This window comes from Gopherus flavomarginatus, chromosome 19 (genome assembly GCF_025201925.1).
Source record: "Gopherus flavomarginatus isolate rGopFla2 chromosome 19, rGopFla2.mat.asm, whole genome shotgun sequence".
Classification (NCBI taxonomy): domain Eukaryota; kingdom Metazoa; phylum Chordata; order Testudines; family Testudinidae; genus Gopherus; species Gopherus flavomarginatus.
Genome location: NC_066635.1, coordinates 8,324,333 through 8,336,822, shown reverse-complemented (window position 1 = coordinate 8,336,822; position 12,490 = coordinate 8,324,333). Strand labels below are relative to the sequence as shown.

Genomic DNA, 12,490 nt, shown 5'->3' with positions numbered 1-12,490 from the left:
AGCTGCCCCTCAGCGCCGCAGCCGGGGCTGAGTGAAGCGACCCGAACTGCCCAGGGACTGCAGCAGGGCGGCTAGAAGCAGCGGGACCACAGAGAGCAGGGCCCATATCCTGCTCTCCAAGGCTCCGATCCCTCTAGGGCTACCCTGCCCTGGCGCCTTAGCCCCCTGCTGGGGTGGTCCCCAGCTCTGCCATCCCGGGTCCCGGCCAGTCCTGGAGGCAGGAGCCCTGGCTGGAGGGACCCTGGGCTGAGGTGGGGCCCAGGACCCCCACTGCTTACTCCAATCCTGCCAGCACCAGACCGGCTTGAGGCAAGGGGGGAGTCAGCACTGTTGGCAGGGAGCCCAGGGCTGAGGTGGCAGGGGGTGCGGGTGGAGGAGGGCAGTGGTGGGGGGCATGAGAGCCCAGGGCTAGGATGGGGGCAGCCAACAAATTTTTTGCTTGGGGTGGCAAAAAACCTAGAGCCAGCCCTGGCAAGGTTTAGGAAACCTGGGCTGGAGATTTTGGCACAACCAAGGCATTCTTCTTGTTCCCCTTCTGTTTGGCTACTGATGGCATTAGGTTCCTAGTCCAAGTGTACAACACCATCTACTGAAGCAGGTCTACGCTGGCTCTGAGCATCTACTGCCCTAGAAAAATTGCAAGACAGGCTCACGGTCCCTTTCTCATCTAGCCCCCAGAAACCTGCTGCAATGAGTCTAGGCCGCAGACAGGCACTAAAGCGGTTGCTGCACAGGTGATTACTAAATCTGGCAGAGCTGGCCCTGCAGAAGTGTTGCTTTCTGTGACTCAGTAGGCAGAGAGCATCATTTTAGCCCTATTGGAGAGACAGCGTGGGTGAGGTAATATCTTTTATTTATTGGACCTACTTCTGTTGGTGAGAGAGACAAGCTTGCGAGCCACACAGAGCTCTTCTTCAGGTCTGGGGAAAGTTCTTTGTCACTGTGGCAATGTTACCTTTCTGTTAATGAGCGGCAAGTATTGCAGACCTGCCTAATGCTCTGGGGCTATGGGTATTGCAATGTCTCTCTAGGCACCAGGGCCATCTCTTCTTTTGTTAAATGCATTTGCTTTTTATTTCAATAGGGAATACGTTACATGTGACAGCACTGGAAACTGCTGAAATCCCTCAGCCACAGCTGCAGTACGAGCTTTCCCAGCCACGTTGCTCCCTGCAGCGTCCGGCAATGGAAGAGCCAGCTGTGTGGCTAAGAGGGCTGTTCAGTCTCTGTGCTCATTAAGGCCCCAGGTGCCCTCAACTCCCAGTGAAGTCAATGGGAGTTGAAGGTGCACAATACCTTGCTGGAGGCTCTCATAGAAGCAGGCCCTTTTGTTCTTGGCTTCTCTGCTAAAAACTTGGTGCTCTTCGGCCTGCTACAGCTGTAGTTTTAAGATGGGAAAAGGGAAACACTGGTGATGCATGTGAATTTTTGCTTCGGCATCTGTCTTCAAGGAGCTGGGCTGAGGCTGAGACCACTGTCTTGTTTGGTGGAGGCCACCCAACAGCCTTTTAGTCACTGCTGGATGGGTCAGCAGCAGCAGGGATTGAACCTGGGATCTCTGGATCGAAAACCATGAATCTCTCTTTCCTGAGATAGAAGATTCATGTTTGTAGCGGGCTCATCAACCTCTATATACAGTCTTGCCACCACTACAGGGGGACACAGCCCCACACTCAGTGGGTGTAGGTTAATGGATTAGGGTTGGATTTGAAGTGGCATCCTAGGGGCTTTATAGTTCATTTCCACTCCCCTAAACTACCATGCAGTTCTTCCCTCAGCAAGAGAAATGCTCAGAGTGCCCAAAAATGGAAGTGATGAAATTCACCCATTATTAACATCATTTGCTCATCAGCTGAGCGCAGCCTCTGACATAGCCACATGGTGAAGGCAGCAGAGGACAATTACAGGCATCCGCCGCAGCTAATGACCAATGTTCACCACCATTGCCTCTATGCTTTCCTAGAAAACGCCCCCAGCAGAGCCCTCACTTTGCAAGCCAGAGCTAGTGGGATCCATGCCCACATTCTGCAGGGGATGAAAACCAGATCGCTCCTTTTTTAGTCTGACTGACTCGTATGTGGATGATTCCACGAAGTGTTGGATTTCAACTCAAAATGGTCACCTGGCCTTGTTTACAATTTCTCAGAGTTAATTAAAAGACAGTTTGTTCATGTAATATGCTAATTAATGTTAAAATCTGGCCATATTGAAAGTATTAATGGCCATATAAATGTGATGAACCATTCATAAAGTAATCTGTAAACTAATATTTAGACAACTAACTAACATAACTTACTGCCACTATCCTCAGCTTGCCAGTTATCAGCTGAGACCACGTGTTGGCTAATCATTAACCTGAGTTACACCAGCTATACATTGCACTGTGGGACAGGGTGATGTTTAGATCATTGAATGTTGCTCTGATTTAATTTCATCTGACAAGAGGGTTCCATCATACACTTGATCATGAGATCAAATTCAGATTAAGAGCAGGGAAATTCAAGCAGATCCCCCACCCCCTACACAGACTACATTGTGGCTAACTTCCTGCAAAATCAACCCATGCCATCCACAAAAGCTGCCGAATTCACGTGGGTAAAGAACATGCATTTTAGTTTGAAGATCTCTTTCTTTGTGGAACTATCACACATTTTGTGCTGTTGTTGAAATCTGGAGACACTGACATTAATTTAAGGGGTGGGGGGGTCATGTTAGGAAGTGGTTAGAAAAGAGAACTGTAAGTTAGGACTTTCAGGACTGTGGGTTCTATTTCTGACTTTAACACTGGCTGCTTTAGATTTTTCAATTCCTAATTTTATAATCTTTGAAAAGGGAGAGGAGATATTTCCCCACTTTGTGGTGGTGTAGTAAGGCTGAACGAGTTGTTTCTGTAGAGCACTTTGAGGCCTATAGATGAAAGAGGCTACAGAAGAGATTGAAAGGCCTTCAAGATACAGGTTCTGGCTTAGGTCGATTCCTGCAACCCTTCTTCATACAAGTATCCTTGGTGGAATCAATAGACTTGTTATGTGAGCTAGACTTGCAAGATCTGCAACACATTAATATAGCACCTGCAAGTGTGAGAGACTTGGCTGAAAAGTCTCTCAAAACAACCTTCCTTGAAGGTATTTTAGGTGTTCGTGGTTCTGGTCCAAGCTCTGACCAGGACGTTGTGCAAAAAGGAATGGTAATTTTTTTTAAACACCAAAGTTTGGTTTGGGTTAGGTTCAGATTTCGAGTAGGTTTCGGTGTGGTTTCTGTTTGAACTGAACCAATTCCTGTTCCCCACCAGGAATTTCAAAATATATTTCAAGATATTTTGCACAGAAATAACTCAGTAATAACGCTTTTCAAATCTACCTATAGCGCCTTCCATCTACAATTTCAAGTACTTTACCAACATGGCTGAGTTAAAACTCACAACACTGCTGTGATGGGTAAGTTTTGTTACCCTCATTTTGTAGATGGGGACATTGAAACCTGTAGACTCAGTTAAGGATCAAATTTTCTAGCTTGCCTCAGAAAGTGTCCAACTTCAGAAGCGACGTGAGTCTGATTTTCAGAAGGGCTAGCGCCATCACAGACCTAGTGTTGGGGATGCTCAGCATCTCTGGAAGTCAGGCCTGTGGCTTCTAAAGTGGGAGACCCAAAGAAACCAGACCATGCTTGAAAACTTAGGCAACTCGGTTAAGCCCAAGGTCACATAAGGAGTCAGTGGCAAAATGAGGAACAGAACCAGGTCCCCAAACACAGTTCTGTTCTTCAGCCACTGCACTGTGCTTCCTCCTTCTGAAATATCTGTGCTTTTCCCATTCTGCAAATGGAGACCATTCTATGTCTACTCCATCCTGGTAACTAGACAAAAAACAGATACCCCACTGTACTACTAATGAAAGTGATGTTCTGTAACTCATCTGAATGACTTTGTTTGCCTAGGTGGGTTTTCCTCTATGAGAAGGGTTATCAGTCACAGGACGGCATCATCAGCTCGGTCTCGGTGAAGCTCAAAGGTTTAACCGTTACTAACATTAGTGGGATAGGCCCACACATCTGGGACGTGGCCGACTATGTTTTCCCACCTCAGGTAAGGAGGAGGGAGGGCTTTTTTCTAATCACTGTCCTTTATTGGCACCTTGCGGAGGAGAGGGAACCAGCAAATGACTCTTCAGCTCTACAGCCTTCTCTGTGAATTGGCAGCATGTGCTGGGCTACCACTGTCTGAAAGGGCATCCGTTCTGCAACACACTAAGGGCCTTATTTCTAGAGGTCCTGAGCATTTGCCACTTCCCTTAAGGTCAATAGGAACTGAAGGTGAAGCACCTCTTAAAAAAAAAAAATCAGACTACAGGTTACCGTCAGCTCATGACTAGTTACTATTTATGGGGCTCCTTTGACTCCTCTCCAAACCAGGGGTTCCAAATGGCTGATGAGGCTCTGGGGAGGTGCACCACCCATCAGCAGCCCAAAATGATGTATCCCCAGGAGACAAAACATCACAGATAGTCATTGTCCCTCATCTCCTTATCTGGCTGGGTGATATTTCATCTCTATTTCCTCCTACTGCTCCCCCTTGTAGCATCTCTGCTATCCATGGGAGAGACTGCCTGCCTCTCATGAGCAACCATCTGGTTAAGTCTTTAAAGTAGCGGTGTTGGTAAGAGGGTTAAGGATGAGTCTGCCTACGGGAGGAAGGATGGGCAGTACGTATTCTAGGTGGGGTTGTTTACCGCCTGGGCCATGGTCAGATGGAAAGTTTTTGCATAACAGTAATACCGTACACCCAGTAACTCCTCCCGCACCATGATGACTCACATGAAAATAAGTTTCCACTTTTGACTTGATCGCATTCCTCTTTGTAGGGGGACAGTTCATTTGTGGTAATGACAAACGTCATTATCACCCGCGGACAGAAGCAGGATATTTGCCCTGAGGTAAATAGAATTGTTTTATATTTGCAGGGATTTTCTTTTTTTCTTTTCTTTTCTTTTTTTTTAAATTAGGGATAGGTGAATAAATTCAGGGGGAAAAAATCAGGCCTCTCCCCACATCCCAAATATTTGCCTAAAATTCCAGCCAATCCCCCAAATAAAAGAACTTATAGAGAATTTACCCAAACTCAATCACACCTCAGTGTTTGAGTCCAAGTTTTGTGGAAGCTTCAGGTCAGTTCTTACTGTACCACACTGTATTAATCCATCATGTATCATCATGGGAAACTGAGGCACAGAGGGGGAAGAGACTTGCTCAAGGTTGCATAACTGGGGATAGCTGCTCTACTGACTCCCAGTCTGCTGGCCCATCCACTGAACCAATGATGAGACTTTGGAACTGTCCTGCTTTGGCTGGTTATTTCAATAAGAAATCTGGAGTCACAAGTTTCCTCTATACCTAGTGATAGGCAAGTCAGTTCACAAAGAATTCCTCTCTAATGGATAAGAGACAGTCTCTAAACTAGAGCAGGCCAGGGTGGAATTGTTCCCTGTAGTAGCAAAGTCCCTTCTCTTCGGGGGTAACACAGCCCACTATTTTCCCACCAATTTGCTAGTAGCAAGCTGCTGATCTTTAGCTTTATAGATATTAAGATTCTTGGCCAAGAAATATGCTGTTTATAATGCAAGGGAAAGCTACAGTTAATGTGTTGAATGCACTGTACTACAGTTGCCTTCCATAATAAAACATCCCTAGTACTGACAAACTCATTAGCAAATCTATTTTCAGCCTCCCCCATCCTCCCCACAGGGTTCGCCACATTTCAGAAATCCAAAAAGATTGCAAAGAAACCTTATGTTGCAGTACATGGTCTTCTGAAGCTACCTGCGCTCAATCTCTGCAGGCTGCTGAGATTTCTAATGCCATTTGAAGGATTTGGATGCTCAAGTCCCCATTAATTTTTAAATGGAAATTTGAGCATGCAATTCTCTTGAACACCATTGAGGATCCAGCCAACATATATAACCAGGACCAGTACAGGTTGGATTATCTACTACAGTTGATTAGCTTGCTGGAGTTTACACCCTGCCTCCTTTGTACTTTACTCCTGAGGGCATTCTGTGTCAAAAAATTAAAAATTCTGCGCACAGTATTTTAAAATTCTGCAAAATTCTGCAAATCGTATTTGACAAATAAATATGGAGGCTCCAGCATGGCGCTGGAGAGCACAGGCCACTGGCTGCACAGAGGTGAGAGATCACTGTACAGCTCTCCCCGGGACACAGACTCAGCAGTGAGGCTGCACCCAACCCTAGTCCAAGGACCAGGCCTGCCCGAGAAACACCCCAGGGCCCTGCCCCTTTGTGCCATGTGCACCAGGTGTGGGCAGGTAGGCTCAGCAAGGCAGGATCCAAATGTGGAAGAGCTTAGTGTCAGGGGATTCAGGTGTGGGTTGAGAGGGCTCTGTGTGGGGGACGTGGGTGAGGAGGGGATCTGGATGCACAGGGGCTTCTGGGTGCAATGGTAATGGGACTCTGCAGGGGGGGTCCAGGGGAAGGAGATTGGGGCTCAGCGCGGGAGTCTGAGTGTGGGGGCAATAGAGCTCAGCAGAGGGGTCTGGGTGTGGGGCGCTTAGTGGGGAGTCCAGATGCTGGGGGAGTGGGGCTCTAGGGTAGGAATCCATGTGCAGTTGGTTGGGGCTTGGTAGGGTGGCGATCCATGTGTGAGTGGCTCGTCGGGGTGGTGCAGGGAAGTGGGGCTTGTTGGGTGGGGGTTCTGGGTGTGGAGGAGGGGGTGAGGCCAGCAGGAGGGTCTGGATATGAGGGGGTCTGGGTGCATGGGGGTTGAGCGAATAGGGGAGCAGCTCCCTGTGCAGGGATCCCTCCCCCTGTGGCTGAGGAGCAATGGGTGTAGGAAGCATGTGGGGGGGAGGAGGAGTTTGCAGAGCTTCCTACAGCTCGGGGAGAAATCTGGGGGTGGGTCTGACCTGGCCCTGGATGCCTTACAGGGGAAGAGGAAGTCCCAACCTCCCCAGCCCAGCCGGGACTAGGAGCTGAGCCCAGCACAGGGTAGGAACCACCAGCTGGGTCTTCTCCAGCCTTGCCTCCTGCCCCACAGTGATCTACCATTCTGCCGGCTGCCATGGGCACTTGAAACATACTGCTGAGGAAGGTCACATGACCACTCTTGAGGTTTCCCTTTGCTTCCCCATCAGAAAGTCATTTTTCTGTGGGGAAGCAAAGAAATCTGTGGGGGACAAAAATTCTATGCATGCACAATGACACAGAATTCCCCCAGGAGTAGTACTTGTATTCACAAGATGCTATCTCTAGTAGGCAGGGGATGGGACTGCAGTATCTTCTTAGGCCCAACAGTGAAGACAATCAGATTCCCTAAGGATCTTCCACTCTCCTTTTCTGGGAATGGCCACCTAGAAAATCTGCCTCTCATAGGGCACAATTCTCAATCCAGTTTAGGGTTTCTCTTTACTGCAGAGTTGCCTTGCATTATAAATCCAGTGTTGCCCCAATTCATGTCCTGTCTACACACAAAGTGCCTTGAGTGTGGTGGTGCTTTTAACTTGAGTTGACTGGCCCAGCAGGTAGTAAGGGTACAGCTCAAATGAGCACAATTTGGCAGCTGCTAATCCAATCACTCAATGTGGCTCCAGTGCTATTTTGCAATGTTGCTGCTCTCACTAGAACTAGGCTAGTTTGAGCAGTGATAACTCATTACTCTGCAGCAAAGCCCCAGCTTGAAGGCTTGTCTATGAGGAACATTATGTGCAGCAAGCTATATGCTGTAGTTTCGCACCCTGGCTTGCTGTGCAGAAATATCCCCATGTAGACAAGCCCTTATTCTAAAGACAACTGGGACTGAAGAGGGCTTTCCCATGCACAGTATAGAGAGGGATTGCTAGACACCTGACTTCCAGCCACTGAGCGATGTCTGCTTTTTTTCTCATTATAGCTGCCAGATGCAGGACAATGCAATAATGACAGTGATTGTATCCAAGGGAAGTACAGTCGCCAGGGGCAAGGTAAGAAGGGAGGCATTAAGATTGTGAGCTCTTCAGGGCATGGACTTTGTCTTTCATTGTCTCTGAAGCCCCTAATGTGCTTTTGATGCTATATGAATAACAAGCTGCCCTCAATTCTTAGTCTGGACCATACAATGAGAGGCATATTGGAAATGCAGAGGATTAGACAGGTTGTTTTGTTACTTTCTCACAGTGCAAGGAAGGTGGCAGTATTTCAGCCTGTCGGCAGAGATGGGTTGAACCCATTTGGAAAAGGTCAGATACATCTGAACATGGGAAGATTATCTCTTGTTCCCACTCTTTGGAAAAAGGGTCAACCACTCCCTCTATTCCATCCACACCTGCCTGTGCACTCCGCAGGTTCAATGCCAGTGTTCCTAACTTCCTTCTCAGGGGGTTTTCTTCCAATCTTAAGGACATGAAGATAATTTCATGAAGGAGGGTGGTCGGAAAATGGCTTACCTACGTAGAAACAGGATTGTAATGGGGCATGCTGGTCATTCTATATCCTAATATATATCCCTCCAACATGCTCTTGGACCCTATTTAATTATATACTTTGACTTCCAAGGTTTTTTTTAAGCTTATAAACATGGAGAAGCTGACAAGGGGATCTGAGTGACCCTAGTAAGGTCTCTCCAGACAACTCCCATATTCCATGCCGGAGTGATCAGAATCTACCAGAGAGTGACCATTAACTGGTTACTTTTGGGGAGTCACTATTCCATAGCTGCAGTCTGTGCATTTTTAAAGGTTACTTGGGTAAATCTGGAAACTTGTAGGGGAAAGCTACAGGGGTGATAATGCGAGGACACTGTACAACATCTGAATTCTGGCTGATATAGCAATTTTCATAGTGACAACTTCAGAGTATCACTGAATACCTCTATGTGTACATAGACTCCATCCTTGCTGACGAGGGCTATATCCCTCCCAGGAATGGGGGCGGTAATTAAAACACAACCACTGACCATTCAGATGGAAGCATCTTGGACAATATGTTAACTGGTTCTTCTGGTCTTGAGCTTTCTCCTACCCCTCTGCAGAAGGGGTGGGAGATCAGAAAATCCTCAAATGCAGGACAAAAGCCCCCCAGATGTTCATGCTAATCTTTAACAACTACAGAGGTTGAGTGAATACGGGAAAGATATACTCCGATATTCAGAGAAACCCACACAGGAAGTTTTAGGCAGGAAAGGGGAGGAGATGGGCATCCCCTCATGGGAGAGGGAAGTAGCAGTGGTGGTTTAGCTGCAGGATCAATCAACATCAGAAAACAGAAAGCTGACATGGCAGACTCGTGCAGACAGACAATGCACAGCATGAGAGAGACCTGTATACCCCCAGAGTACTCTCATCCCAGCCCAGAGAATACTCTGGGGGGATGAGAAAACTGAGGCAGGGAAATGCCTGTAGGTTTTATTGTTTTTGTATAGATCTGGGTATTTCTCATGCTATTAAATGTAAAGCGCAATAGTGTGTTATAAATTTGCAGAGAGTCTGTCTGCGTTGTATGTGCTACACCTGTCGCATGCCCTTGAAAAATTAACCTATAAACCCAGAGCATCCATACAACTGGAATTTTGGGAAAGGGTGTGGTTAAGGATGGGAAGTCTGAAGGGTCAGTATTAGTTTCCAGGCCAGGCAATTGGACTATGGGATCTCAAACAAATCCTCTGTCTCACACCCCCTACGAAGAGTGTACCTAGAGACTCCAGGCCAGAGACACAGCCTGTTCAGATTCCGGAGCATTTTAGCTTACAGGATTCAGTGGTTGGGTCCTTCACAGCAGTGTGGTGAATGTCTAGAAGAAACCATTCAACTAGATCTGTGACAACAGGTGCTGCTAAAAACTGAGCAACTATCTGGACTCACAAGGAACAGGATCTCCTGATCCTCAAAGCCTTACTGCTTCCTAACAATCAAAGTGAACTATTTGCTGGGGTGGTCAGGGGGAGTCAGAACTCCTGGCATGTGTTTATGGCTTTACCATGGACTCACATTCTTTGGCCATACCCAATTCCCTTAGCCTCAGTCTGCTGGGTGAAATCACCCCTGTACAGAAGGCCAGCATAAGACCTATTTTGCTGGTTTAAAGTGTTGCACAGACCCTGTGCTGACCCTCTGCACAGGGGTGAATCTGACCCACGTATGCAGATAGTGTTATTGTTCCCCCAAAGTTTTAAAACTGAGTGAGTTAACCACAGACAAATTGCAAAGCCTCATAGATGCTCTGCTTCAGCATTATTGCCTTCCTTGTGGGGTGTGTGATATTTGCAACCAGGCCTATTATAATAATTAATTAATTAATTAGTTACTGTTTACTCACAAGCAAGATCAGGGTCCCATTGGAAACACACAGTGTAAGAGACAGTCTGTGTCCCAAAAAGCTTACAAACCGAACAGACAAAAGAAACAAAGGAACGATAGTTATCGCCGTTTCACAGATGGGGAACCGAGACACAAAGAGACTACATGACTTGTTCAAGGTCACACAGGGAGTCCGTGGCAGAGCTGTGATTTGAACAGTCTTCCAAGTCCTAGGAGCACAAGGCTGCCCTTTGTCTCAATAATGGGAGATTTGACAGTGAGCATCTACAACTGTTAGACAGTCCCATAATTCAACTGCAAGTGTGAACTTTAAACCCTATCTTCTTCAGGTATCATGACTGGGAAGTGTGTAGATTTCAACAGCAATAACAAGACTTGTGAGATTTTTGGCTGGTGCCCTGTAGAAGAGGACAATCAGATTCCTGAGTAAGAAATGGTCCTATTTTCAGTCAGATTTCCCTTCTTGGTTGTGAGGGGTATTGCTAGTATTGCATGTAAGGTTAGGATTGCACTGGGAACAAGACCACTGCCTAACTACTGCTGCTCATGAGCCAAATCCTGAAGCCCCTACTCTGGCAAAACTCTAATGGGGCCAAATGCCAACCCTGCTGCTCCATGACTTTGGAACATGGCCACAGTTTTGGCTAGCAGTAAGTACATGCTTGGTGATCAGGTAGGGTGGCAGGTGCCATATGTTGCAATTTCAGGGTAAATGTACTTGTATTCGCCCTCCATGGTCCCATGAAGGCACATTTAAGGTTTCTGGCTCCCAATTGTTACCTGTCTTTGGCAGAGACCCATCACTCTCCCTTCAGATCTTAAGGCTGCACAGCCCTGTGCCAGCCAGTCTGATATCCCTGGCAAGCCAGTCTACCTAAAGGCCAGCCCCCCTGCATTGCTTTCTGTCTCTGAGAGCTCTGAACAGCATACTGCCAGCCATTACAAGTTACCACACAGCTCTTTAAGCAAGCACATGTATTCTTAGGGAAAAAGCATTACAGAGAAAACATATAAAAAAAACCATTAAAAGAACCTACATGCATGCTAAAAACTTCCCAGAAGTCACCTTCAGCTCCAGCCTAGAATACTTGTCAATCATTCGAACCCCACAACTGGGTTTGCCTCCTTGGTTTTACAAGTTCCTGTCAATTTTTCAATCAGGAACTAGACCTCCCAAGTGGACAATTTAGCTGTGTCTTTATACCACACAGGCCTTTGCTCTCCAGTATCCCGGACCAGGCGAGCACCAATCAATGGCTCTCCCCTCAGGGCACAGCTTCAAAAGGCCAGATAACCGGGGTCGTAGAATTTGCATTAATCACTCCCCAGGAAATCAATGTAACACTTATTGTCCCAAAACTCCATGCCTGCTTGACAAATTTCAATACAATTTATTGTTGGTGTAGTGTGCGGGTGCTGGGTGGTGGGGCAGCCTGTGACATACAGGGGTTCAGACTAGATGATCTAGTGGGGTCCCTTAAGTCGTTAAGCTTTATTGAACTCCTTAAATTTCCCAGATCTCACATTTGTCTCACCCCTTATCAGCAACCAAGGAACTTCCATCACACTCTCACAATGTGTATATGGCTGGGAAATTCTGTGGAGTGTCTTGCAGAAGTGCTCTATAATGTACATGCCAGAACAGCTTACCTGATCCAGCAGCAGGTGCCTTCACTGCTTCCATTCCCCCATCCTCAAGCTGGGAGTCATAATCTTCCCATTTGGATTCTGGTGTGTTTGAGTGGTTGGGGCTGTCATGGTTACAGGGCTAGCTGTAAGTTTGTCCTCTTCCAAGTTTCTCTGAGTGCATCATTTGAGGTCTTTTGCCTTTACCACAATTCTTCCACATTTAGACCATCCCTGGGCTACAGCACCCTGTGGATCAACCATTCTTATCCAGCAGGTTCAACTGAACTCAGGTACTTGTTGTTCTTCCCTGCAGGAGTCTGTGATTGATGGTTTGCAGGGATCAGACAGCTTCCCTGAAACAAAAGTAGTATTTTAAATACTGGAACAAAGCACTTAGAGAAAAAGGATTTTAAAACAACCATCTCTCTTAGCTAAAGGCCTCCCATCCCCTGAATATTGGCAGACATAACATCTCCAGACACACTGAATGAGGTATCATGTGTCAGTTCCCTTGAACCACTACTCCTGTGTCTTGAGAGAATGTTCCTTTTTAAACCTTCC

The 12,490-nt window shown here is 46.9% G+C and overlaps 1 protein-coding gene across 3 annotated transcripts in view; it reads left to right on the top strand.

The window, feature by feature from the left end:
* P2RX1 (purinergic receptor P2X 1) overlaps nt 1–12,490 on the top strand; it is a 34,191-nt gene that overhangs the window by 6,181 nt on the left and 15,520 nt on the right. For all 3 annotated transcript variants that reach the window (XM_050929425.1, XM_050929424.1, XM_050929426.1), the window contains exons 2-5: nt 3,937–4,084; nt 4,860–4,931; nt 7,900–7,969; nt 10,630–10,726. In XM_050929425.1, coding sequence (XP_050785382.1) covers nt 3,937–4,084; nt 4,860–4,931; nt 7,900–7,969; nt 10,630–10,726 — 387 coding nt within the window. The remainder of the gene's footprint in view (nt 1–3,936; nt 4,085–4,859; nt 4,932–7,899; nt 7,970–10,629; nt 10,727–12,490) is intronic.